Source organism: Lactuca serriola, chromosome 1 (genome assembly GCF_051521515.1).
Source record: "Lactuca serriola cultivar US96UC23 chromosome 1, Lser_US96UC23_V15, whole genome shotgun sequence".
Taxonomy (NCBI): domain Eukaryota; kingdom Viridiplantae; phylum Streptophyta; class Magnoliopsida; order Asterales; family Asteraceae; genus Lactuca; species Lactuca serriola.
Window position 1 is genome coordinate 70,648,965 of NC_136408.1, and position 24,975 is coordinate 70,673,939.

The 24,975-nt window shown below is 38.4% G+C and overlaps 1 protein-coding gene across 1 annotated transcript; it reads left to right on the forward strand.

Annotated features, from left to right (window-relative positions):
* Positions 1-16,512: 16,512 nt before the first annotated feature.
* On the forward strand, positions 16,513-24,322 carry LOC145091682 (ubiquitin C-terminal hydrolase 12-like). The gene is made up of 30 exons (XM_079029460.1): positions 16,513-16,781; positions 17,309-17,408; positions 17,578-17,728; positions 17,818-17,975; positions 18,052-18,536; positions 18,611-18,719; positions 18,805-18,920; positions 19,028-19,126; positions 19,314-19,423; positions 19,503-19,656; positions 19,747-19,893; positions 19,963-20,043; positions 20,127-20,246; positions 20,440-20,562; positions 20,669-20,746; positions 20,845-20,933; positions 21,009-21,117; positions 21,193-21,261; positions 21,343-21,453; positions 21,556-21,611; positions 21,704-21,881; positions 22,050-22,151; positions 22,628-22,699; positions 22,941-23,006; positions 23,168-23,233; positions 23,312-23,398; positions 23,481-23,597; positions 23,700-23,774; positions 23,866-23,952; positions 24,064-24,322. Exons 1-30 carry the CDS (start codon positions 16,752-16,754, stop codon positions 24,103-24,105), a joined length of 3,387 nt encoding a protein of 1,128 aa, XP_078885586.1. The 5' UTR covers positions 16,513-16,751; the 3' UTR covers positions 24,106-24,322.
* Positions 24,323-24,975: the final 653 nt, after the last annotated feature.

A 24,975-nucleotide genomic window follows, 5' to 3' on the forward strand; every position in this document is an offset into this window, starting at 1 on the left:
CTCTGATTTTCCTTTGTGGTTTTTATAAACATATTTGGTTGTTAGTTTTGTCATTATGAAAACTAAATTTTTAGTTTTAGATTTTGGGATGTTACAAAATTCATATAAGTGTCATAAGAATTTTATAACACTCATAAAAATTTTGAAAATTTTAAACTTTTAAAATAAACACAAAACCATTCTTCATTACAATTTATTTTCAAAACAAGTTTCACATCAGAGTTTTCCCAGAAATCATAACACAAAACAATAGGAGGTGCACGATCAATCCTTCGCATTCCCGCGATCATTTGAAGTACTTAAAACATAACCAAAACTGTAATCCCAAAGCTTAGCGATTCTTCCCCAAAAAAACCAATGAAAACAATAATATAAATATAATAACAACATACTATGGGCCCAATCAACCATCGGGTTGGAATACCCCAGGCCCTCAACCATCGGGTTGAAATGCCAACATATTATGGGTCCAGTCAACCTTCGGGTTGTAATACCCCCGGCCCCCAACCATTGGGTTGGAATGCCAACATACTATGGGTCCAATCATCCTCGGGATGGAATATCGTCGACCTTCAACCATCGGGTTGGAATGCCCCGATTTGTTGGCTTACGCACAAAGCTGAAAAGCCTCAGCCTCCAATCAAATATGTACACATATAACAGATAATCATATAATGGTCTACATGCAGTCAAACAGATCTAACAGACCATTAAGCATATCATCATCCTATCTATCAGGATACCGATCTAACAGATCATAACAACATAGCAACATGCATAACAAAATATCAATCCCCTAAGCCAACATTGGTGCCTTCAACCCACAAGTACAGTGAGGAAAACTCACCTCACACTAACGTATCAAACAGAACCTCTGGCCGCTAGCTCATGAAAACCTCGAAATATCATAATAAATAAACCTCCAATTAATAATTGGATTATCACTTCAAATCTCTTAACTCATAATTGTCCATTAACTCTTCCTTAACTGGGCCAAATCCCAAGTCCAACCTTGATCCAAAAAGTCCAAAATATACAAGGCCCATAATTAGCCCAACTTTCTAACTGGCCCAACACTCATACTTAAAAACTCCAACAAGGGCCCAAGACGAGCTAGCCCAAAACTGCAGCTCAACTCGCAAAGGCCCATCAGAAGACGTACGTTGGGCCTAATCCTAAACTATGCAGGGCGTATGCGAGCCTCGCATTGACTGGAAACGGGGGTGTTGATTGCATACGCGGGGCGTACTCTTATAGAGTTGAAAACTCTAATAAGTGCTTAATGGCTTAAGCACAAATTCCAGATCCATCGACCAAATGTATCAGAACCATAAAGTATCAAACTTAGAGACTTTGGACATCAAAAAAGTCCTTAATACACGGTCTTAATCCATTAAGACCTTTCTACCAAATGCATGAGACACTTCTAGCCATTGAGACTTCATTTTTATCACTTAGGATCTTTCCTAGGGTCTGAAAGGACAACTTAAAACATCCAAAACATAGCATGCACAATATTGGGACTTTTGGGATAAGAAGAGTACCAAAAAGCTAACAAAACAAGATCCACACAATACAAGCACAAAGGCAGAAGCTTTTTACATTCTGGAGCTTCTAAATGACAAGATGATCCCAGATCTACAAGTTTGCTTCACTCTCCTAACACCTTGATGCAAATTCTTCTTCTTCAACCACACAAGAACACACTCTTAGCTCACACACACGCACACACAAAAGAGACGCTAAGGTTTGCCAAAAACGATCTCATGACTTAGAGGCTGAAAGGATGGGGGTAAACGATCCTTAACGAGGTTTAAATACCCTACAAACCTTAAAAGTTAGGGTTGCACCCGGACATACGTACGCCCTGCATACATATGCGTACAACCTACAGACTAGGGCATGCCCTAGTACGCCTAACGTACTCCCCCCTCTGACCAAAACTACAAACTTGCCCCTAGGGCCTCTTAGGGCTAAATTCCACCAAATTCAAAGACCAACATGACATATTAATTACCGAGGGAAGGATTTGAAAATACCTGGAATCACGGGATGTTACAAATTTAAGATACTCACCTTATGTAGGGGTGAAATATGTCTTCTACGGTGGCCTTGACAAAGTTGTCGACTATATGATTGAGAAAAGGATGACCTAAATCGAAGAAACATAAATTCCCGTCTAAGCTTCTAATTTCATCCATCAATTATCGAGTCTCCAAGTTGTGGTATATTTTCGAACAATTATATGTAGATGGGATACCTGGATTAAAGCGATAAAGTACGTTGGCTAGTGAAATCACCTTAATTACTACAACCATGAGTTTGAAGGAAAAGAAAGAGATGAAGAAGCAGGGAATGTGAAAGCACAGGAAGAGAAAGAGGATATTAGTGTGCGCTATATTTGAAAGCGCTGCCTAATGGTGGTTCGTCAGATTCTTCTGCACCGGTAGACATCATTTGTACGTATTTGGTTGTTAGAGATGAATGACGACCTAATTCCACACCGATGAGGACATATCGATGAAATTCGGGAGAGGATGAGACATAGAATAAAAGATAGGTGGGAAGTGAAAAGGGTTTTGGAATTGAGGGAACTCCAAAAATTAGATGAAGATGTCATGGATTTCTTCATGCGAGTATAGAGAGAGAGAGAGAGAGAGAGAGTGTAACATCCCAAAATTTAAGGCCAAAAATTTCTTTTTAATAAAACATTACTTTAAACAAAAGCATCATTCCAAAACATAATCTGAGTGTAAGTTTTCAAAACACATGTTTATTATCAGAGTAAACATTCCCAGGCTGACTAATCTATGGTGTGTGCCATGCGATCACCCCGAGCTCCTCCCTCCGCTACCGGAAGTACCTGAAAACAAAACTGAAAACCATAAGCACGAAGTTTAGTGAGTTCCCCACCTTACCACATACCATGCATAACCACATACTGCACATACTGGGCCACGCCCGCTATCCGGGGCCTCGCCCGCTACAACGGCCCCGCCGCTCCAGGCCCCGCCTGGCTTCGAGCCCCGCTCGGATACAGATCTGTTTCACTTAGGCCTCGCCTGTCACAGGGCCTCGCCCACTAACATATAATATCACATAAACATATCACATAACATCACGTAAGCTAAACATATACTAACAGCTCTTGCTCTAAGGCCTCGCATATCTCTGGGCCCCGCCCGTGTCCTGCTACTGATGAGTCATGGAACCCCGTCCATACTCCTGCTGATAGTGAGATACGGGCCCAGCCCACCCTCACTCCTTTCCTAACTTGGGCCTCGCCCCTGCTCTTCTGCTACTGAGATGTGGAACACCATCCACACTCTGTTATTGGTGAGATACGGGACCTCGCCCACACTCACCTCCCTACCAGGCACATACAAGTATCACACAGACAACAAGTATAAACTATCACATAAACCGCTCCTTGGGCACCCGCCCTCTATCATTGGACCTCGTCCGAATATCATACTAGCATACTGTGCCTAGGGCTTACCCCCGGGTCTTCTACTCATAACTACATGGGGCGGCATTGTGGCCGTAGACCCATTCATACAAAAGGAAACTCACCTGATACTGCTGAACTGCTGCTGCTAACCCCTTTGACCGCTACCTGACCACTGGCTCCGAACTGCTGCTCCGCTAGCTCCCCGAGCTACCAATATCAACATAACACTTAGTCTAACTGACCCTCAAAAGTCAACCAAGTCAACTCTGGTCAAAGTCAACGTCCTGGTCAAAGTCAACCTTCCAGGTCAACCCTACTCGTCGAGTCATCCTACTGACTCGCCGAGTCTACTGATTCCCGATTCCTATCATGTCCAACTCACTGAGTCCTGGCTTGACTCGCTGACTCGAGACTTAACTCGAAGGGTTTGGGACCACGCGACCTAACTCGTCGAGTCTAAGAACAGACTCGCCGAGCACACGGCAATCTTCATCCAACTCGCCGAGTTGTTCATCCAACCCGCCAAGTTCATGCCTATCTTCATCCGACTCGACGAGCTGTTCATCCCACTCGTCGAGTTCCTCCTCATCTTCAAGCTACTCGCCGAGTCCACTCGAAGGACTCGCCGAGTTCAATAAGATCCACTTACATGCAGAGGACTTCCGAGTCATGCATGAACTCCAAACTGTAGATCTACCCTTCCCAAGCCTATTCCCCACGTAAAGTTGCAAACTTTACGTGTAGAGAGGGAGATCTAGGCAAAATACACCCATAGCTAGGGTTTAAGACCAAGAGACTCCAAAATCCACCCAATGGCTGATACTTTGCGGAATTCCAAACCAAAACAAGCATGGATCTGAGGTAGCAACCTCAGATTTGGACTTCAAACTCGAGATTGATCTTAACCATGGCTTAAAAGCCCCAAAACTCATAACCAAGGAATATCTAAAGGAGGGAAACGAATTGATACCTTCCAATGCTCTGAAATGCTCCCCAAACTTCAGATCCAAAGCCACTCCTTGATGCTTCAAAGATTCCCACTTCTTCTTCCTCTTCTAAATCACTCAAAAATGGCTAAAAGCTTGAATGAACACAATGGGGGCTTAGGGTGCGGTGTTCTGGGTGTGAGAGGCAGTAAAGGAGCCCTAGGAAGAAGATTGAGACGTTTAAATAGGCTCCAAGCCCCGGATTTAGGGTTTTCCTCGCACAGACCAGACTCGCCGAGTCCACTTGGCCGACTCGCCGAGTTGGTCACTTACTCCCTGACCCGGATCCCGCTCCGACTTGCCGAGTCCTTCCTTGGACTCGCCGAGTCCCTCCTAAATTTAGGGTTTCCTTTACTTTCTTGGCTTTCAAAATCTTGGGTGTTACAACTCTCCCCCACTTAAACTGAACTTCGTCCTTGAAGTTTACCATGGCCCACCACCTGCGATCTGCCTCCAATACCCAACACCAGCCGCCTACCTGCGCTGGTCTTCCACCTGATCATTCTGACTAACATCAACCTCGCGGGTAAATCTCGGGTCAAACCTGACCCTGAACAACTTAGAAACAGAACTTACTCAACCGATAATCCTTCTGGTACTCACCAAGTACTGCACTGAACCCGCAGAGGTTCTCCACTACTTTCCTTGCGCAATTTCCTTGCCTTCCCAAGGCAAAGCCTCATAACCGACTTTTCCTCTGACACTGTGAAGGTCCTATCCTTCACTAACTCCATCACCCCCCCCCCCCGCTATTCCCAGAACGGGTCATCACCGTCAGTACTCACTGACACTCCTTTCTGCCAACACTTGGTGTCGAGCACCCCTCGACTCAACTAACTGAATTCCACCGTGTGCTGCATACTTGCACTGCCACCGACTGGCAATTCTGTTATTCCTCGCCTGACTCCCTGATGAACTGAGACCACCCTGGTCCCTACCAACCTATCAATGACTGGATTACCGGCTCCCACCGGTAGCTTGTCCCAACACCATCACTGGTCGCTCTCAGGGACTTCCAAAGAAACCTCGACCACCTATAACTGTTCAATCAATCCTGCCATCCAGGCACTACAAACCTGGGATCCCGATCCCCTAACTAGACACTAAGGTCCCTACCAGGTCCCACCTGCGCCGCTAAAACTCACGGGCCTCGCCCACGGGTCCCACCCGCCTCTATCCTTCTAGTCTCACTAGTCTAGTCACTCTCACTCGGGCCTAGCCCACGGGTCTCACCCAACCATACTACTGAGCAACCCTGCTCCCAGGTCTCACCTGCACTGCTAATCTCATACGGGCCTCGCCCACGGGTCTCACCCAACTATATCCTGGAGCGGCCTCTCCCAAGGTCTCACCTCCCTAGAGCTATACAGGCAACTCCCTATCATTCTCATCCACTTACCCAATCAAGATCCCTACCTGATCACTAGGAGATAAGGGCCTCGCCCCAACTCCACTAACGGAGCTACTAAGGAATGCTACGGCTTACCCATAGGCTTACATCACCATCCATTGCTGACCTCTAGTAAATGCTACAGCTGCCCTGTAGTCTTACAACACTTCCACCACTGACTGCTAATACGAAGGCACCCACGTGCCATCAGCTTCTCAAGATCCTTATTCCGACTCCCGCGAGTCCTTCGGGCGATCCACAACCTGAATTCTCAACCATAACTAACCATTACCATCACACGCACTAGCTGATGTGGAGTTTCTCAAACTCCCATCCCTGAAATCCTCACTCCAACAAACGCTGAACTACCTCTCTTCCCTTTCGGGGGTCACATACTCATTCTGGGTCTGCGTGCTCCCCTCAGGGCACACCCGGAGGATCCTCCCCCACTTCGATCCTGCTTACCCCTTGCTGCTCAATACTCAAAGAGATCCTGATCTTGGCTATCATTCCATAACCCATCTACTGAGGAACCCAAGCCCGCCATAGCTAGGGATGTAGCCAATCCATCTCAATCATTGCACCACTCCGAACTGGCGAAACGTACCAAATCCCTCCTAAGCATGCTATAGATACTGCATCCTTCGAAACCTTCTTCAATAGGGCACATCCCCTAACTACCATACGAATATCCAAGGTATGCAGATGGCATATAACTCGATCACAATCAACCAATCAAAATAAAATACTTTTACCGCTAATGATGCAGAACCATTACAATGAAATCATGCACAAATAAAAGAACTGAAAATGGGAAATTGCATACCTGCAACGTCCGGCGTTGCTCGCGTCTCCAAGGTCGTCATCTGAAAAGCCCTGCTCCCTGCCGCAGGTGTCTCTACCCGACCTTGACGGCCATCCGTGATCCTCAAGGTCGCAGGGGCGGGTGTCATCACCCGTCCTGCCGAAGACTAACTGGGGCACTGAGCCTTCTTGTGGCCCCACTGATTGCAATGAAAGCATATCAAGTCTGATCCCTGCGCGGCGGTAACAGTACAATCCCTGCTAAAATGACCAATCCGACCGCACTTGAAGCAACCAGACTCACCACCGCTACCACTCCTGCACGCGCCCCCGTGCGCCCTACCACACTTTCCGCACCGACTCCGGTCCTGATGATCCCTCGATCTCGAATCCGATCCCTTGGGCCTTTTGCCCGAACTCGTAGCTACCTAAACCTCATCCGGCTTCCTCTTCCGGATCTGCTCCAAATCAATTTCCCTCTTTCTAGCCCGAGAAATCATATCTTCCAGCGTCTTACAGTTGGATCTGCTCACGAACTCCCTGATGTCATCCCTCAACATCTCATGGTACCGAGCCTTCTTCATCTCCTCATCCGCGACATACTGCGGTACAAGAAGAGCCTTCTCCCTGAACTTGGCAGATCTCCGCCACAGTCTCAGTAGTCTGCGTCAAGTCCTGAAACTCTCGTGCCAGCTGCTGCACCTCAATAATCGGCGAAAACTCCGCCCTGAACCTGGCCGAGAAATCGCTCCAAGTCATCGCGTTCAACGCGGCATCATCTCCAAGAGCATGGCCAATCTCTTCCCACCAATCCCTCGCTCTTTCCTTCAGAAGACAGTAGGTGAGTCTAACCTTGTCCCCCCTCAGGACACTTGCTCGTACGAAAAGCGTTGGCAACATCAGCCAACCATCTGCTGCTAGCAATGGGGTCCCTGGCCCCATGATAATCTGGTGCCCCGCAGGCTCTGAACTCTCGAAACGTCAAGGTAGGCGCTCCCATCAATGCCATCATCTCAGTACGGAAGGCTCCCAGCCTCTCATCCAAGATCTCTAGTATGCCCTCCTTGACCGTGCCAAAGATCACAGGAGTCTGAGCTAAAATGTTGTGCGTAACCTCAGCTGATATCAACTCTCTCATCCGCTCCTCAAGCTGCTCGGCCCCTGAACCCGAGCCTGATCCTTCTCCGGCGCCTGATCCGCCCGCTGGCCTCTCTCGCAATGTCACCATGCTGAAAATATACCACAACACTATTAGAAACTCATCACTGATGCGAGACCAAACATGCACTACCAGGTTCCCGGTCTTGTCTCGGCTTTTCCTGAATCGAGTACGGATCCTCTGCTTTTAGTAGTACGGGCCCATACTACCTTCCACATCTATCCGTACTTTCCTCAGGAATTGCTTTGACTCCACCAGGTCCCTTATCCACTACTACTGCTCCCAACACTATCTCATCCCAGGCTTACCCTAGGGAAACCTCTGACTCAACTCAAACCAGTCCTCAGCTGCTGAAGGTCTCCTTGTGATGCCAATTAGCCATCACCTGGATACCATCACATGTGATGAGGCTCAGATAATCCTTCAATTAAAAGACTCGCCTACAACGGTTGGACTCAAACAAGAGCTGCTCAATAGGTCCAAATCCAACACTTTGAGATTATTCAACCCTGATCACATGTGGCGTGTCGTATCCACCGAATGGCTAACTCCCATCACTCAGAATCCCACAATGCACAAAGCAAGCAACATTCGGACAAGGGAAAATCTAACCATAACATACTCAAGCAATCATATCCACATAGCAAGAATCTGAACTAGCATGCAACACAAACTCATAACTCAGGCATAACCTAAACAGGCTATCCTACTACTGGCTAATCAGCACTATCATGCAGCTCAAAAGCACAAATAACAGGCACATAAGGCATCATCCCTAGATCCTTAGTCCTATTCTAGCATGCTGTTCTATCAACTGATAATCATAACATAAACTTGTATGGGTATTTTGGGGTACTTACTTGAGCTCGGCTGACTGCATGCACCACACCCCTTTTCTCTTTTCAAAATACTTCTCTTTCTGGATTCTTTTTGCTTTTCTAAAACTGTTTTTCGTTCTCAAAATTCTTTTTACAAAACTGTCTTTTCACTTTTGAAAACTTTTATTCGACCCCTCAGTTTGAGTTCAGGCACACCCGAGAGTATGCCCGAATCCCTCAAACCAAGGCTCTGATACCAACTTGTAACATCCCAAAATTTAAAGCCAAAATTTTCTTTTTAATAAAACATTACTTTAAACAAAAGCATCATTCCAAAACATAATCTAAGTGTAAGTTTTCAAACCACATGTTTATTATCAGAGTAAACATTCCCAGGCTGACTAATCTATGGTGTGTGCCATGTGATCACCCCGAGCTCCTCCCTCCGCTACCAGAAGTACCTGAAAACAAAACTGAAAACTGTAAGCACGAAGCTTAGTGAGTTCCCCCACCTTACCACATACCATGCATAACCACATACTGCACATACTGGGCCACGCCCGCTATCCGGGGCCTCGCCCGCTACAACGGCCCTGCCGCTCCAGGCCCCGCGTGGCTTCGAGCCCCGCTCGGATACAGATCTGTTTCACTTAGGCCTCGCCTGTCACAGGGCCTCGCCCACTAACATATAATATCACATAAACATATCACATAACATCACGTAAGCTAAACATATACTAACAACTCTTGCTCTAAGGCCTCGCATATCTCTGGGCCCCGCCCGTGTCCTGCTACTGATGAGTCATGGAACCTCGTCCATACTCCTGCTGATAGTGAGATACGGGCCCAGCCCACCCTCACTCCTTTCCTAACTTGGGCCTCGCCCCTGCTCTTCTGCCACTGAGATGTGGAACACCATCCACACTCTGTTATTGGTGAGATACGGGACCTCGCCCACACTCACCTCCCTACCAGGCACATACAAGTATCACACAGACAACAAGTATAAACTATCACATAAACCGCTCCTTGGGCACCCGCCCTCTATCATTGGACCTCGTCCGAATATCATACTAGCATACTGTGCCTAGGGCTTACCCCCGGGTCTTCTACTCATAACTACATGGGGCGGCATTGTGGCCGTAGACCCATTCATACAAAAGGAAACTCACCTGATACTGCTGAACTGCTGCTGCTAACCCCTTTGACCGCTACCTGACCACTGGCTCCGAACTGCTGCTCCGCTAGCTCCCCGAGCTACCAATATCAACATAACACTTAGTCTAACTGACCCTCAAAAGTCAACCAAGTCAACTCTGGTCAAAGTCAACGTCCTGGTCAAAGTCAACCTTCCAGGTCAACCCTACTCGTCGAGTCATCCTACTGACTCGCCGAGTCTACTGATTCCCGATTCCTATCATGTCCAACTCACTGAGTCCTGGCTTGACTCGCTGACTCGAGACTTAACTCGAAGGGTTTGGGACCACGCGACCTAACCCGTCGAGTCTAAGAACAGACTCGCCGAGCACACGGCAATCTTCATCCAACTTGCCGAGTTGTTCATCCAACTCGCCGAGTTCATGCCTATCTTCATCCGACTCGACGAGCTGTCCATCCCACTCGTCGAGTTCCTCCTCATCTTCAAGCTACTCGCCGAGTCCACTCGAAGGACTCGCCGAGTTCAATAAGATCCACTTACATGCAGAGGACTTCCGAGTCATGCATGAACTCCAAACTGTAGATCTACCCTTCCCAAGCCTATTCCCCATGTAAAGTTGCAAACTTTACGTGTAGAGAGGGAGATCTAGGCAAAATACACCCATAGCTAGGGTTTAAGACCAAGAGACTCCAAAATCCACCCAATGGCTGATACTTTGCGGAATTCCAAACCAAAACAAGCATGGATCTGAGGTAGCAACCTCAGATTTGGACTTCAAACTCGAGATTGATCTTAACCATGGCTTAAAAGCCCCAAAACTCATAACCAAGGAATATCTAAAGGAGGGAAACGAATTGATACCTTCCAATGCTCTGAAATGCTCCCCAAACTTCAGATCCAAAGCCACTCCTTGATGCTTCAAAGATTCCCACTTCTTCTTCCTCTTCTAAATCACTCAAAAATGGCTAAAAGCTTGAATGAACACAATGGGGGCTTAGGGTGCGGCGTTCTGGGTGTGAGAGGCAGTAAAGGAGCCCTAGGAAGAAGATTGAGACGTTTAAATAGGCTCCATTCCCCGGATTTAGGGTTTTCCTCGCACAGACCAGACTCGCCGAGTCCACTTGGCCGACTCGCTGAGTTGGTCACTTACTCCCCGACCCGGATCCCGCTCCGACTCGCCGAGTCCTTCCTTGGACTCGCTGAGTCCCTCCTAAATTTAGGGTTTCCTTTACTTTCTTGGCTTTCAAAATCTTGGGTGTTACAGAGAGAAGAATCGACATCAATCCAATTTTTATTAGCTTACACAGTAAGTGAAGGAGACACCAATCCAATTTTTGTTGGCCAACTATTACATAAACGAAAAGAATACCATAAGAGGGACTGTAAATGTCAAAATAAAAAAATTAGGGCAAAAATGTGAACATCTGAAGATTAATGTTTCTTAAGGCCATGAGAACATAAATATATATATATATATATATATATATATATATATATATATATATATATATATATATATATATAATCTTTACAATGGGACTAAAAGTGACAAATATTGGAAAGTTCTGTAGCAAAAGTCTGAAAGAAAGAAAAGTTATGATTCATATGATTCAATTATATGTATAATATATAATATTTAGGTTTTCAAAACAAAGTGTTTCGCAACGTACTTAAAATGATTTTTATAGGAATGATATAATTTTTTTTTGGAATCCCCCTAATAAATGAAGAACTTTTGCTACATGTCACATTCTCATTGATTTGATCAAATGTCATTTTGTGGTTATTTTCAATTAATTTTTTTCCACATGACATTTTATGGTTTTTTTTTTCATTTTATTAATTTCCACATAGTATTTAAATGTAATAATTACAATAAATGTAATAAGAAATGCATATCAATTTCATAAATTGATTTTCTTCTAATTTCAAAATTTCTAAATTAAAGTTTCCTTAGTTTCCTTTGTTTACTTATCTAAATTATTTGTTTAATTAAAAAAACAAATAATTTATTTTTAAAAATTCAATATTTATCTATTTTTTCTTATAAATTCAAATTTCTCAAATGTTTAGAATTTCATATATTTTTTTTATTTAAAATAAACCGTTATAATACATGGGTCTTACACCTAGTGTTCTAATACGTGTGTTAAGGACATACAGAAAAAACATTAATTATGAAAATATTACCGTAATTAGATATGAAATGCATTAATTATAGAGAATATTTGTCATTGAAAAATATGAAATACATTAATTATAGAAAATATTTCATATAATTAATGCATTTCACATTTAATTATGCTAATATTCACCATATTTAATGTTTTTTATGTGTGTCCAGCTAAATAATCCCAACGTGTTACATAAGGCAAATGTTGTATAATTGTTTAATTTTCTAATTTCTTTTTCTATACCTCTGTGTAAATAACCCAATATTGGTTCACAATCAATAACATCTTACAAAATCCTATTTATTTGACGTATACATTATTTTCTTACCAATTGGGCTGTCAAACAAAATAAAAAAGACATGCATATTGATGGGTATACTGCTGTACTTAATGTTTTGGAGTTGTGAAAAAATTCAGTGCTTCAATAAAATGCATGGAGAAAAAGATGATGCTTCTTTAAACCGTGATATGCACGGATTTAAACTTTGTTTTATATATATACTAGTTGTGAAACCCGTATATTATACGGGTTGATTAAAACAAAATGTTAAATAGAAACGATTAAATGAGAAGTTTATTTGAATTTGAAATTTGAAATAAATAAAAATTATGAGAAAAAAAAAACATGCAAAAAATAAATAATTTAAAATTCTTGTTTAGTTATCAGACTCGTATACTAAACAGGTTAATTATAACAAAACGTTAAATACAAAGGTTTAAACTGTAAATTTATTTAAAATTGAAATTGAAATTTAAAATTTAAAATTTAAAATTAATATCATTATGGTACGTTTAATTTATGGAACTAATTAATAATATATTAGAAATGGAAAATGAAATAAATGATAAGTGAAAAATAAATATATCTTTAAATTATGACAAAATGACATATGACAAATTTATATATATATATATATATATATATATATATATATATATATATATATATATATATATATATATATATAAAAGTGATTGCGAATGCTTTCTGTTTTTCTAAGAAAAATGTGAAACTGACCCAAAGTAGAAAATTTTAAATGAACGAATCGAAGTAAGTTCGAAATTTCATGTGAACTTTAAGAAAGCGTGTATAGGTTTTTGTTTGGGCTTATTTAATTTAGGGAGTGAGGAAGTCCAGTTAAGAATAAGTTTATTGATTGTTATGGTTTGGGCCATTATTTTAATAGTTGAAACGATTTTCTTTTTCATTAAATGGGCCCAACAAGAAATACAATACCAGGCAGTCAAGACAGGTCAAGTACAAGTTAATATTGGGCTATTTTTTATAATCTTCCAGACCTTTGATTTATACAAAAAAAAAAAAAAACCCGATTAAACCAACGTTGCACGTAATAAACATAATAATAATATAATAATAGTAAAATATCCTTAAAAGGTTCTACCACATAGTGAATATGATTATACTAAAGATTTATGCTCACTTTTAATATTCACTTCCACACATGCTAAGTATTAAGAAGCTTACCTATAAGCCTGGAGTGGGAGGAAGGGAGGAAAAATTATACGTAATGTGGCAGTGAACACACCCCAAAGGTGGCGTGGCGGGCGTGGTTGAGGTTCATACAATAATTCTATTAGGGAGGAGGGAGTCGTTCCCATTGAACCCACCGAACCCATTGCCACATCAATTTTTCTCTTTGATTTTTCTTTATTTTTCCGAACCTACAACACACGGAAATTCTATCTTTCTCAACCCGCTTAATTAAAAAATATATATACAAAATAATCAAGGGAAAATCTTAATTAGCAATAGAGTTACCGCCGGTATCACTCCCTCTTCGGCGGGTTGTTTAAGTAGTTTCACGAACCCACTTCATCCTCTCTTTCTACTTTCTATCTCTCATTTTCTCTTGTACCATATGTTTTAAGATTTGTACCTTAGTTGTTTAGTATTTTTTTAATTGAGTGGGTTGAAAAAGATAGGATTTACGTGTGTTGTAGGTTCGGAAAGATAAAAAAAAATCAAAAAGAAAAGCTGATGTGGTAGTAGGTTCAGTGGGAACGACTCCCTTCTCCCTTAGTCTATCTATCTATTTTTTTTCTTTTCCCTCCATCTCTTAAATATACAACATATTAATACATAAAGTACAAATATAGTAAGGTGACATGGAATGGTGACAATTTTCTACATGTGGTGGGGAAGTGGTAGTAATATGGTAATAAGGTTAGGTGAGAATACTTACAAGTAGTGACCACTCCTAATAGCCTAACTGTAAATAGAGTTTGATGTGCAACTTCACGTATTATAAAAAATTCAATCTATATAGAGACAAACACAATGAAAACCGAGTAATGCTAAAAACATATAGATGAAGAAAAAACCGCATTTTGCATAAAAATGCATACGATGAATAATTTCAATATTGGACATGAAATTTTTGATTGACCAAGTTACATAAATAAAGAGACAAATTTCAAAGAATCTTTTAAACTTAGGACTCTTGTCAGTTTTGGTCACATGATCTTTCTTTTACATCTTATGCCACTTGACATTAATCTAATCATTTTTTGTGTTAAGACTAAGTAAACAACATATTAGTCGTATTCAAAATGTGAAATTTCCATAAGGCAAAAGTGTATTGCATGTGAAAATGTCCTAATACAACATTCTAATCTTTCACAAGGATTCAACCTCTGTTACCCATTCGTTATATTCACCAATACTATATATATATATATATATATATATATATATATATATATATATATATATATATATATATATAAACCTTTTTATACTAGACTAATAAATATCTTTTTTTTTCGGATTTATTAAACTTATATGTAAAAAATAGAAATCTACAGAAAAGTCTCAAACTTTTGGAAAAAATTTCAAAAATGTAATATTTTTATTTTTTTTTATTTAGAAAATCACATAATCTATCATTTATTGTTCGAATATAAAAAATGACCGTTTCGTTAATTTGGACAAAATGTTAAATAATCGGGACTTTTTTGTTAAAAAAACTTTTAAGATTTTATTAAAATTTTCCCAAAATAATGAAACTTTTCTGCATTAATCCTTGTAAAAGATTTAAGTGTCGTTCGTTTTTTCGAAGCGAAAATGTTTGAAACCTGCAAACCACATCTGCAACCCTCTATAGTATAAGAGGGGGACCAAACGGTTGCAACATATAATAAAAACTTTGTTTGTTTTTTAACATCTACAAAATGCTGCAATAAGTTAAAGTAAGATGTGAAGAAGTTTTAAGCAGATGGTCGATTGTTGCGCCATATAGAACACTCAAACGTTTTTAAGTCATAAGTTTTTAGAAAAACAAACAGTTGGGTAGGGCAAGTGTTGCGCGGCGCAACAATGAGTAGCCAGAAATGTTTTTTTAGGAAAAACAAACGGCACCTCATACGTAAGAGTTTGTTGATCTTACCTCCTTTTAACTTGTATTTATTCACCAAGATCGACTTTTTATTAGGGGTAATAATTGGTTTGGTTTATGATTTTTTTCGGTTTGATTTTTTTTTGTCCAATTCAAAAACCGAACCAAATCAAATTATAATTCTCTAGATCCAACCATAAACCGAATTATAATTTGGTTTGGTTCGGTTTAAAAACCGAAAGAAACCAAATATTAACTTAAAATGAGGAATCAAGTATTGATGATCGGATTTTCGTAAGGGCCTGAACGATAAAAAATGATTGTCATTTAAGTGACCGCTACATTGGTAAAATAATAAATGGGCTAAATGATTTTTACTTTATAATTAATATTTTTATTTAATATAAAAATATATACTTTTTAATTAATTAATTTAGGAAATTCTGTTTTGCAGTTTGATTTGTATTAAACTTCATAAAATCGAAACTTGAACCAAAAACCGAATTTATTATTCGGTTTGGTCTCGGACCAAACCAAAAACCGAATTTAAATATGATTTTGCGTAAAATTGATTCAAATTTAATTTGGATTAAGTTTTTTTCGATTCTAGACCAAATAATTTTCACTCCTATTTTTATGATTTGATTTTCCATATCCAAATAAATACATACGTTTTTAATTTTTTTATTTGCAAAATCTCACATATATATATTTTTTTACTTAAAAAACCTCAAAGAGACGATTAATTCAAAAGTCAAATAAAAAAATGTCAAAATTCAAGATTTCTAGAACTTGTCAACATTAGCAAGCGAATGTGCAAATGTCAAAGCGAGTTGCACAAGTAATCCAAGCACATGCCACAATACAGTTTATTCGTTTTCTATATTGATTTGATAAACACAATGTATTTTTAACTTTTAATATTTTTACAATTAGTAATTAATGACTTTTATATCTAAAAGATAACGATTATACCCCCTTCAAAGATAAAAATATAAGATAATTATAATTATAATAATTGGAGTAAATGTGGGCCAATTACACGCAATATCTTGCGTTAGTAATACCATGAAAGGTCATTATCAGCTGCGACTCACCTCCACAGGCAACACCGTGAAACTCTACGTGGAAGCATCTTACAGGCATCAAGCAATCATGACTTGTACAACCGATTACATGCTACCCATCTCCCCCTTCTCTTAGTTTTCACAAATAGCCCTCATCTTTGGCAGAAAACCCAAACACACCCCTCACCCCTTCTTCGATGCTCAGAAGAGAAGAAGCGCGAGCGCCTTGGTCCTTCTTGCACACACTTTCAGCCTTCAGGCCCTATCAGCCCACCATTGCCGTTTCTTCCCCTCTACTCATCACCTTCAACGCTCGCTTTCTCTATCTAGGTATCAACGGTGGTGACTGGTGACTTCTGATCGGACGGCGTTCCTCTCGTGAGAATCATGACCATGATGACTCCACAACCGTTAGATGTACGTATCTACCACTGTGTGTGCGTGTGTGTGTGAAGTTCTAGTTCTTGCAGTGGTAACATGCGAACACATGTTTTAAGTATTATTATTACATTGCGGGATGTAGTTTCTGTTGCAATTAAAGGTTTTGCTTGGTATCACAGTTGTGATCGTGCTAGGGTTTTGTTATTAGTCTCGGGAGTATGTTAGCGTAGTTTATTTGGCGATTTGAAGTGTTGATTTTAGGTTTTTTTATTCTTAGGGTGTGAATTAGGGTTTTACTTTGATCAGTATTCGATAGTTGATTAGTCGTTTCTATATTTGTGTTTGGGTTAATAACTTATTTGTTACAAAACAATGCAACATGCATAAATTGGTAAATTTTTAGTAACATATTGAAACATGGGCTGCATAATTAGGTAAGAAATCCGCATAGTTGCATAGTTTGGTAAAATCATGTAGTTTCATTGCATAAACAATTCATTGGCCCCCGTGGTTTCAATTTCATTTTATGTGTGTTTTGATTTATCACTTAATTGGTTTAACAGCAGGAAGATGAAGAGATGCTTGTGCCACATACAGAGCTAGTGGAAGGTCCTCTTGCTTTGGATGGCACTCCACCTGTTGAAGGCCCCCGGCCTATGGAAGGTTTGTGGTTCACTCTAGTCTATTTGTTTGAAGGGTTATTTGTATGTTTACACTTTTGAAAGTTCTTTATAGAATTAACTTCACTTGCCACAAGAGACTGTTTCTGTGTCTGCATGTACTTATATAGCCTTTATGTTTATGTTATGATTTTGTACTTTGGATTTGTTAGTCATGGGTCAAGCAGAAGTTGTTAGCACTGCAGAGAATCAAGCAGCTGATGAAACTCAGGCATCTAGGCATACATGGGTAATTGAGAATTTCTCTCGTCAGACCAACAAAAAGCTTTATTCAGATATTTTCGTGGTTGGTGGATTTAAATGGTAGATAACTCTCTCCTGCTCTTTTGAGTTTGCATAGACCTGAGATGTCTGTTATTGGTTCTTACTTTCATAGCTTATTATTTTGACAGGCGTGTGCTTATATTCCCAAAGGGAAACAATGTGGAAAATTTGTCCATGTATCTAGATGTGGCTGATTCCTCAACCTTGCCATATGGTTGGAGTAGATATGCCCAATTCAGCTTGGCTGTGGTTAATCAGATTCACAATAAGTTCACAATGAAAAAAGGTATGGATTAAGATCCATATAAGTATTTACTAATCCTTGCTTCAATGATCTAATCAGAATCTTTTTTATTTTGCAGACACACAACATCAGTTTCATGGAAGGGAAAGCGATTGGGGTTTCACATCTTTTATGCCACTTAGCGATCTATATGACCCCAGTAAAGGCTACCTAGTGAACGACACATGTATTATTGAAGCTGATGTGGCAGTACGAAAAGTGGCTGATTATTGGAGTTATGACTCAAAGAAGGAGACTGGCTATGTTGGGCTTAAGAACCAAGGAGCAACTTGTTACATGAACTCTCTCCTTCAAACTTTGTACCATATTCCTTACTTTAGAAAAGCTGTGTATCATATGCCAACAACAGAAAATGACATGCCATCAGGGAGTATTCCTCTTGCTCTTCAAAGCTTATTTTATAAGCTTCAATATAACGAAACTAGTGTCGCGACAAAAGAATTGACAAAATCTTTTGGATGGGATACATATGATTCTTTCTTGCAACATGATGTGCAAGAACTTAATAGGGTGTTATGTGAAAAACTTGAAGATAAAATGAAGGTAATGTTTTTGACTTTTTGTTTGATGAATGATGATCCAGTCTGTTCTGAACTTTTGATTGTTGTTTTGTTCAGGGTACAGTTGTAGAAGGTACAATACAGAAGTTATTTGAAGGACACCATATGAATTACATTGAATGCATCAATGTGGACTTCAAGTCAACTAGAAAAGAATCGTTTTATGGTAAATATTGGAACATTATTGTGTGGTTTGACTTGTGCTTGTTGCCTACTTTGATTAATGACATCATCACATAATGTGATTTCAGATCTTCAACTTGATGTGAAAGGCTGTCGTGATGTTTATGCTTCTTTTGATAAATATGTTGAAGTGGAAAGACTTGAGGGTGACAATAAATACCAGGCTGAAGAACATGGTTTGCAGGTTAGCTATCTGTCCATTCATGTTTGTAACTTGCACATTACAAATTCCATTGAATGTGTTTCTTTGGGTAAACAATTTATGTTCTTTTTGTGCCTTTTTGTATTTAGGATGCTAGGAAGGGAGTCTTATTTATTGATTTCCCGCCTGTTCTTCAACTTCAACTGAAGCGCTTTGAGTATGATTTCATGAGGGATACAATGGTAAAAGTAAGTATCTTTTGTTTCAGCTTTGATAAACACAATTTTAGTTGTTTTTTTTTGGTGATGGACATAATAATGTTGATAAAAACAATAAGGAAATCTAGTGCCAAATTTTTTTAATACACAGTAGATTGTGATTTGCTGTATAACGTAATTTAGCAAGTTATGGTTAAAAATCTGGTTCATTTTGCAGATAAATGATCGTTATGAATTTCCATTAGAGCTGGATCTTGATAGGGAGGGTGGCAAGTATCTATCTCCTGATTCAGATAAAAGTGTTCGCAACCTTTATACCCTTCACAGGTATATATATCTCATTACTTTGTATGTGGTGTCAGTATGTTTTTTGCTTCTTTCCTTTACATGTCTTTCCTTTTTACAGTGTATTGGTTCATAGTGGTGGGGTCCATGGTGGACACTACTATGCATTCATCAGGCCAACCCTATCAGATCAATGGTTCAAGTTTGACGATGAGAGGGTTACGAAAGAAGATTTGAAAAGGGCATTAGAAGAGCAATATGGTGGCGAGGAGGAGGTAGTAAATTACTAGTTTGCCCCCAGTATTTATTTATTAGTCTCTGACAACAAACTTATCTTCTCACTTGTGTCGTGCATTTCTTAACAGCTGCCCCAGACCAATCCTGGCTATAATAACGCTCCGTTTAAATTTACAAAATACTCAAATGCATACATGCTTGTGTATATACGTGAGAGTGACAAGGAGAAGATAATTTGTGATGTGGACGAGAAAGATATTGCAGAACACCTAAGGGTAAGTAAGCATATTGATTTTTATGTTTGTTTGACCTAGTTTGACTTGCATTTATTTATTTATTTCCAGATAAGGTTGAAGAAAGAGCAAGAAGAGAAGGAAGACAAGAGAAGATACAAAGCCCAGGCTCATCTTTACACTATTATAAGGGTTTGCTGATACTTGATATTATTAGCAAATCTTTTAAATACATTTTAGGGAAGTCATAACCAATATATATTTTACATGGCTAGGTTGCACGTGAAGGTGATCTATTAGAACAGATGGGGAAAGATATATATTTTGATCTTGTAGATCATGAAAAAGTGCACAGTTTCCGTATCCAAAAACAGATGCCGTTTAACCTTTTCAAGGTCCGTTATCTTCTTCTCTGTGTTTGTATATAACTCTGAACAATCTGTCTCAATAGCACAGATTGTGAAGACAGACATGTTTCAGTTAGAGTTAGTATAGAAGAAAAATAAGAGAAGACAATGTATAGTGGTCATGCAATCAATTATTAGTGATTTAATTTAAGTTATTCCAACTGTGTATTTTGGGATGCAGGAGGAGGTGGCAAAAGAATTTGGTATACCTGTTCAATGCCAGAGGTTTTGGATATGGGCAAAGAGGCAGAATCATACATACCGTCCCAATCGCCCTTTGACACCACAAGAGGAAACACAATCTGTATGCTCCCATTTCTTTAATGTTTTGAATTTTAATTAATAATAGTAATAGTAATTAGTACATGATCACATTACATAGTAACCATACCATACATATGGGTGTGTAGGTTGGCCAATTAAGGGAGGCTTCTAATAAAAACAACAGTGCTGAACTGAAATTGTTCTTGGAGATAGAGATTGGGCCGGTACTATTTATTATCTTTACAACTTGATAAATATCCATTCCAGTTGCTATTAGGTTTTTCTGAAGTCTCTGAACATATATATATATATTTTGTTTCAGGATTTGAAGCCTCTCCCACCACCTGAAAAAACAAAAGATGATATACTTCTTTTCTTCAAGCTTTATGACCCTGAGAAGGAACAACTTCGGTATTTATTTTCTCCTAATATGTCTATGATATTCACTGTTAAGTTAGAAAAATGATACATTTTCTTGTTTTTCAGTTTTGTTGGTAGGTCTTTTGTGAAGAATTTTGGTAAGCCAATTGAAATTATACCAAAGTTGAAAGAATTGGCTGGATTTAGTCCTGATGAAGAAATTGAACTTTATGAGGTTTGTTTTCTAGAATCTCTTATATACTATTGTATAATAAATAATAAATAATAAATAATTTTGAGTTTTCATCAGGAAATAAAATTCGACCCATGTGTCATGTGTGAGCGTCTCGACAAGAGTGCTTCGTTTAAATCTAGCCAGGTATGTATGATTCCCAACCCCAACATATTCATAACAAACATGTGGTATTAAATTATATATCAAAAATTGTTTTTTATTCAGATTGAGGATGGGGACATCATTTGCTTCCAGAAACTTCATCAGGCTCTTGCTGTAGAGAAATATCGACATCCTGATGTTCCTTCATTTTTGGAATATGTGAAAAATCGTCAGGTTGATTAAGCTCTCTATTAAATCTGCAATTCTAATCAGAATTATGATGAGATATTGAAAATACAGTTGCATTACATATGAAAGTCATATCCTTTGTTGCAGATAGTTCATTTTCGATCTCTGGATAGACCTAAGGAGGATGATTTCTCTCTGGAATTGTGAGTTATGCTTTCTATTATTTAATTGTGGGGTATGAAATGAGGGTAAGGTTTGGGTATTGAGTTGATTTGTGTAATGAATGAATTGATAGGTCAAAGTCGCATACATATGATGATGTGGTGGAAAGAGTGGCTCAGAAACTTGGTCTGGATGATCCATCAAAAATCAGGCTTACTCCTCATAACTGTTATTCTCAGCAACCCAAGCCCCACCCCATTAAATATCGAGTTGCAGATCATCTGCTAGACATGCTGGTTCACTACAATCAGGTTTTTTTTTTTTTTTTACTTTTGTAAAATTTAATCTTTTATGTGATGGTGATGGCGATGGATAAAAAAATTGATCAAGTATATATGGTGTGAATCTAATCTAGTCTGTTAATGGTTTTTTTTTTTTTTTTTTTTTTTTTTTTTTTTTTTTTTTTATTGGGGGCACAGATTTCTGATATTCTGTACTATGAAGTGTTGGATATTCCTCTGCCAGAGTTGCAATGTCTGAAAACTCTCAAGGTTGTTTTTCATCATGCCAAGAAGGAAGAGGTATGTTTCTATAATAATAGTAATGTGTTTTCAAATTCAGGATGAATGGAATTGGGATCTGAAGGAATCATTATATTTCATGTGATTAGTTGATAGGAAATGAAATGGAATTCAATAGTGAAAATTAAATAATCTTCAACTTTAAATATTTAAATATGTATATAATTGAATTGTTGTTTATATACATGTAATTTTATTAAAAAATGAAAAAGAAAAGATTACATTCTCCCATCAGAATGGTGAAATCAATAATCAAACATGGGATTTGAAGGATTGAATTCTGTCCATAGTCATGTCACTGAATGGAATCTAGAATTCGAGTTCCAGAGGATTGACATGCCCACAGTGGCTGCTTTTATATATATATATATATATATATATATATATATATATATATATATATATATATATATATATATCATGGATATGTATATTTATGCATTGGTTTTTAATTATATTGTGTTATTGCAATGCAGCCTGTAATTCATAACATCAGGTTGCCTAAGCAGAGCACTGTTGGAGATGTTCTTAATGAGTTAAAGACAAAGGTATAATAATAGTGTGATTCTCATGTTATTAGATTTTTGGTATTTTGGAGAAGGATTTACATTTAGTCCAAAATAGTAATTTGACATACATTATATCTTTGACCAACATGTATCGTGAGGGAGAGTAGCAACTTTTTCAGAAAAGGAAAACCCTTCCTTTTCCTTGTGTGACTGACATACATATTCTGCTGCAATTAAATTAATTAAATTGCGTTTTGATTTTGGAAATTGAAACAAACAGGTGGAACTGTCACATCCAAATGCTGAACTGAGACTGCTTGAAGTATTCTATCATAAGATTTACAAGGTATTTATTGCACTTTATCCCACTCTCACTCTCACTATGTTTATTTTTATTATTTATATCCCATTCCAGCATCACTTGGGAATTCTGTATAGATTATTAGACCCTTGTCCTTGAGTTGTGGGAATTGTGTTTTTGAAGTTTGTTTATTTTTATCCTTTCAGATCTTTCCACTAACAGAGAGAATTGAGAATATAAATGATCAGTACTGGACATTACGTGCAGAGGAAGTAAGTTGAGTTGTATATTATAATATTATATTTATGAAAATAAAAATAAAAATGTTTGTTGTTGCTTACTTGTGTCAGATTCCTGAAGAAGAGAAAGATCTGGGACCCACAGACCGGTTGATCCATGTTTACCATTTCACAAAAGAGACGGCACAGAACCAGATGGTAATAGTACCTAATAAAATAAGTATTATGAGTATTTATTAATTTGTATCTATCCATGTTTAATTAATGATTTTACTTACAGCAAGTACAAAACTTTGGAGAGCCTTTCTTTCTGATAATTCACCAAGATGAAACTTTGGGTGATGTCAAACTTCGTATTCAGAAGAAATTGCAGGTTCCTGATGATGACTTTTCCAAGGTCCGTACTCATATTAATTAATTCAAAATTCAAAATTTTATTAACGTAATGACTAATAATAAAATATAATTTTTGGGTTTGGGTTTGGGTTTGGGTGAATAGTGGAAGTTTGCGTTTTTATCACTCGGACGACCTGAGTATCTTGAAGATTCCGACATTGTGTCTAGCCGTTTCCAGGTTCATTTTTGATTATCATTTCATTTTATTTTATTATTTATATTTTTATTGATACATATATGGTTAATATTTTAATAAATAATTTGTTTAGCGAAAAGATGTTTATGGCGCATGGGAGCAGTACCTTGGATTGGAACACCCAGATACCACTCCGAAAAGGCCATTCACAGCTAACCAGGTAATGGTAATGATAAGTTTGATATGGTTTTTCTTTCCATGTCAGTATGTGACGTGTTGTTTAAGCAGCAAGAATAAGTAAAATGTTTTTTTTGTTGGTTAATGTGTGCAGAACCGTCACACATATGAGAAGGCGGTTAAAATATACAACTAGAAGAAGAAGAAGAATGTAAACAAGTATTTCAAGGAAGGAGGATGTGTCTAATTCTCTTTTATTATTAATTATGATTATGATTATGATTATGATACGATTTATGGATTGGTTGGTGGTGTTTATTCATTTTTGACTGTGGGTTGGTTTGACTTTGTGTTGGGGTGATTTGGTAAACTCAAACTCTAAAGCAAGCAGTACATAACAAGATTTTGGCCAATCCTATCACTATCACTTACTTTCCTTTGTGAAAGAAACCCTTCACTTCTTACTTCTTACTTGCATTTTAGATTTTACTGCTGGGTACACTTTTCTTTCTATATTTTAATTATTAATATGATGCTCGCTTGATATGCGTAAAATAAAACCTTGTAAATGGTTTTATTCACAGGGAAATGAAGGTATTTGCATTTGGAATTAGTTCTGATTAACATCAAAATACTTTCCCTATAGACTATGAGCTCACCATTTCTTTTGGCTTTTTTACTTTACGAAGACACTTCGCCAACTGCTTGCTGTTTTTCTTATTCAATAACTATTTCATAACCTTGAAGTAAAGAATCATCAAGAAATTATTCAACAACTTTTTCAGATGGATAAGATAAAGAATATGATGATGATTAATTAATTCGACATAATTTGATTAAAGTATTGACGGCGGTGTTTAGAAATTTAGACGTATATACAATTTCATATTTATGATGTGTTCCATCATGAACTGTCATTTCAGATTAAAGATGTTAATCCAATATGAATTGACAACTTGTTATTTCATATAAAACATATCAATCTAACATGAAAAGTCATTTCAGTCCACCATTAATTACCATCTTTTATTAGAATGTTGGTTCACCATCGATTGTCATTCCATAT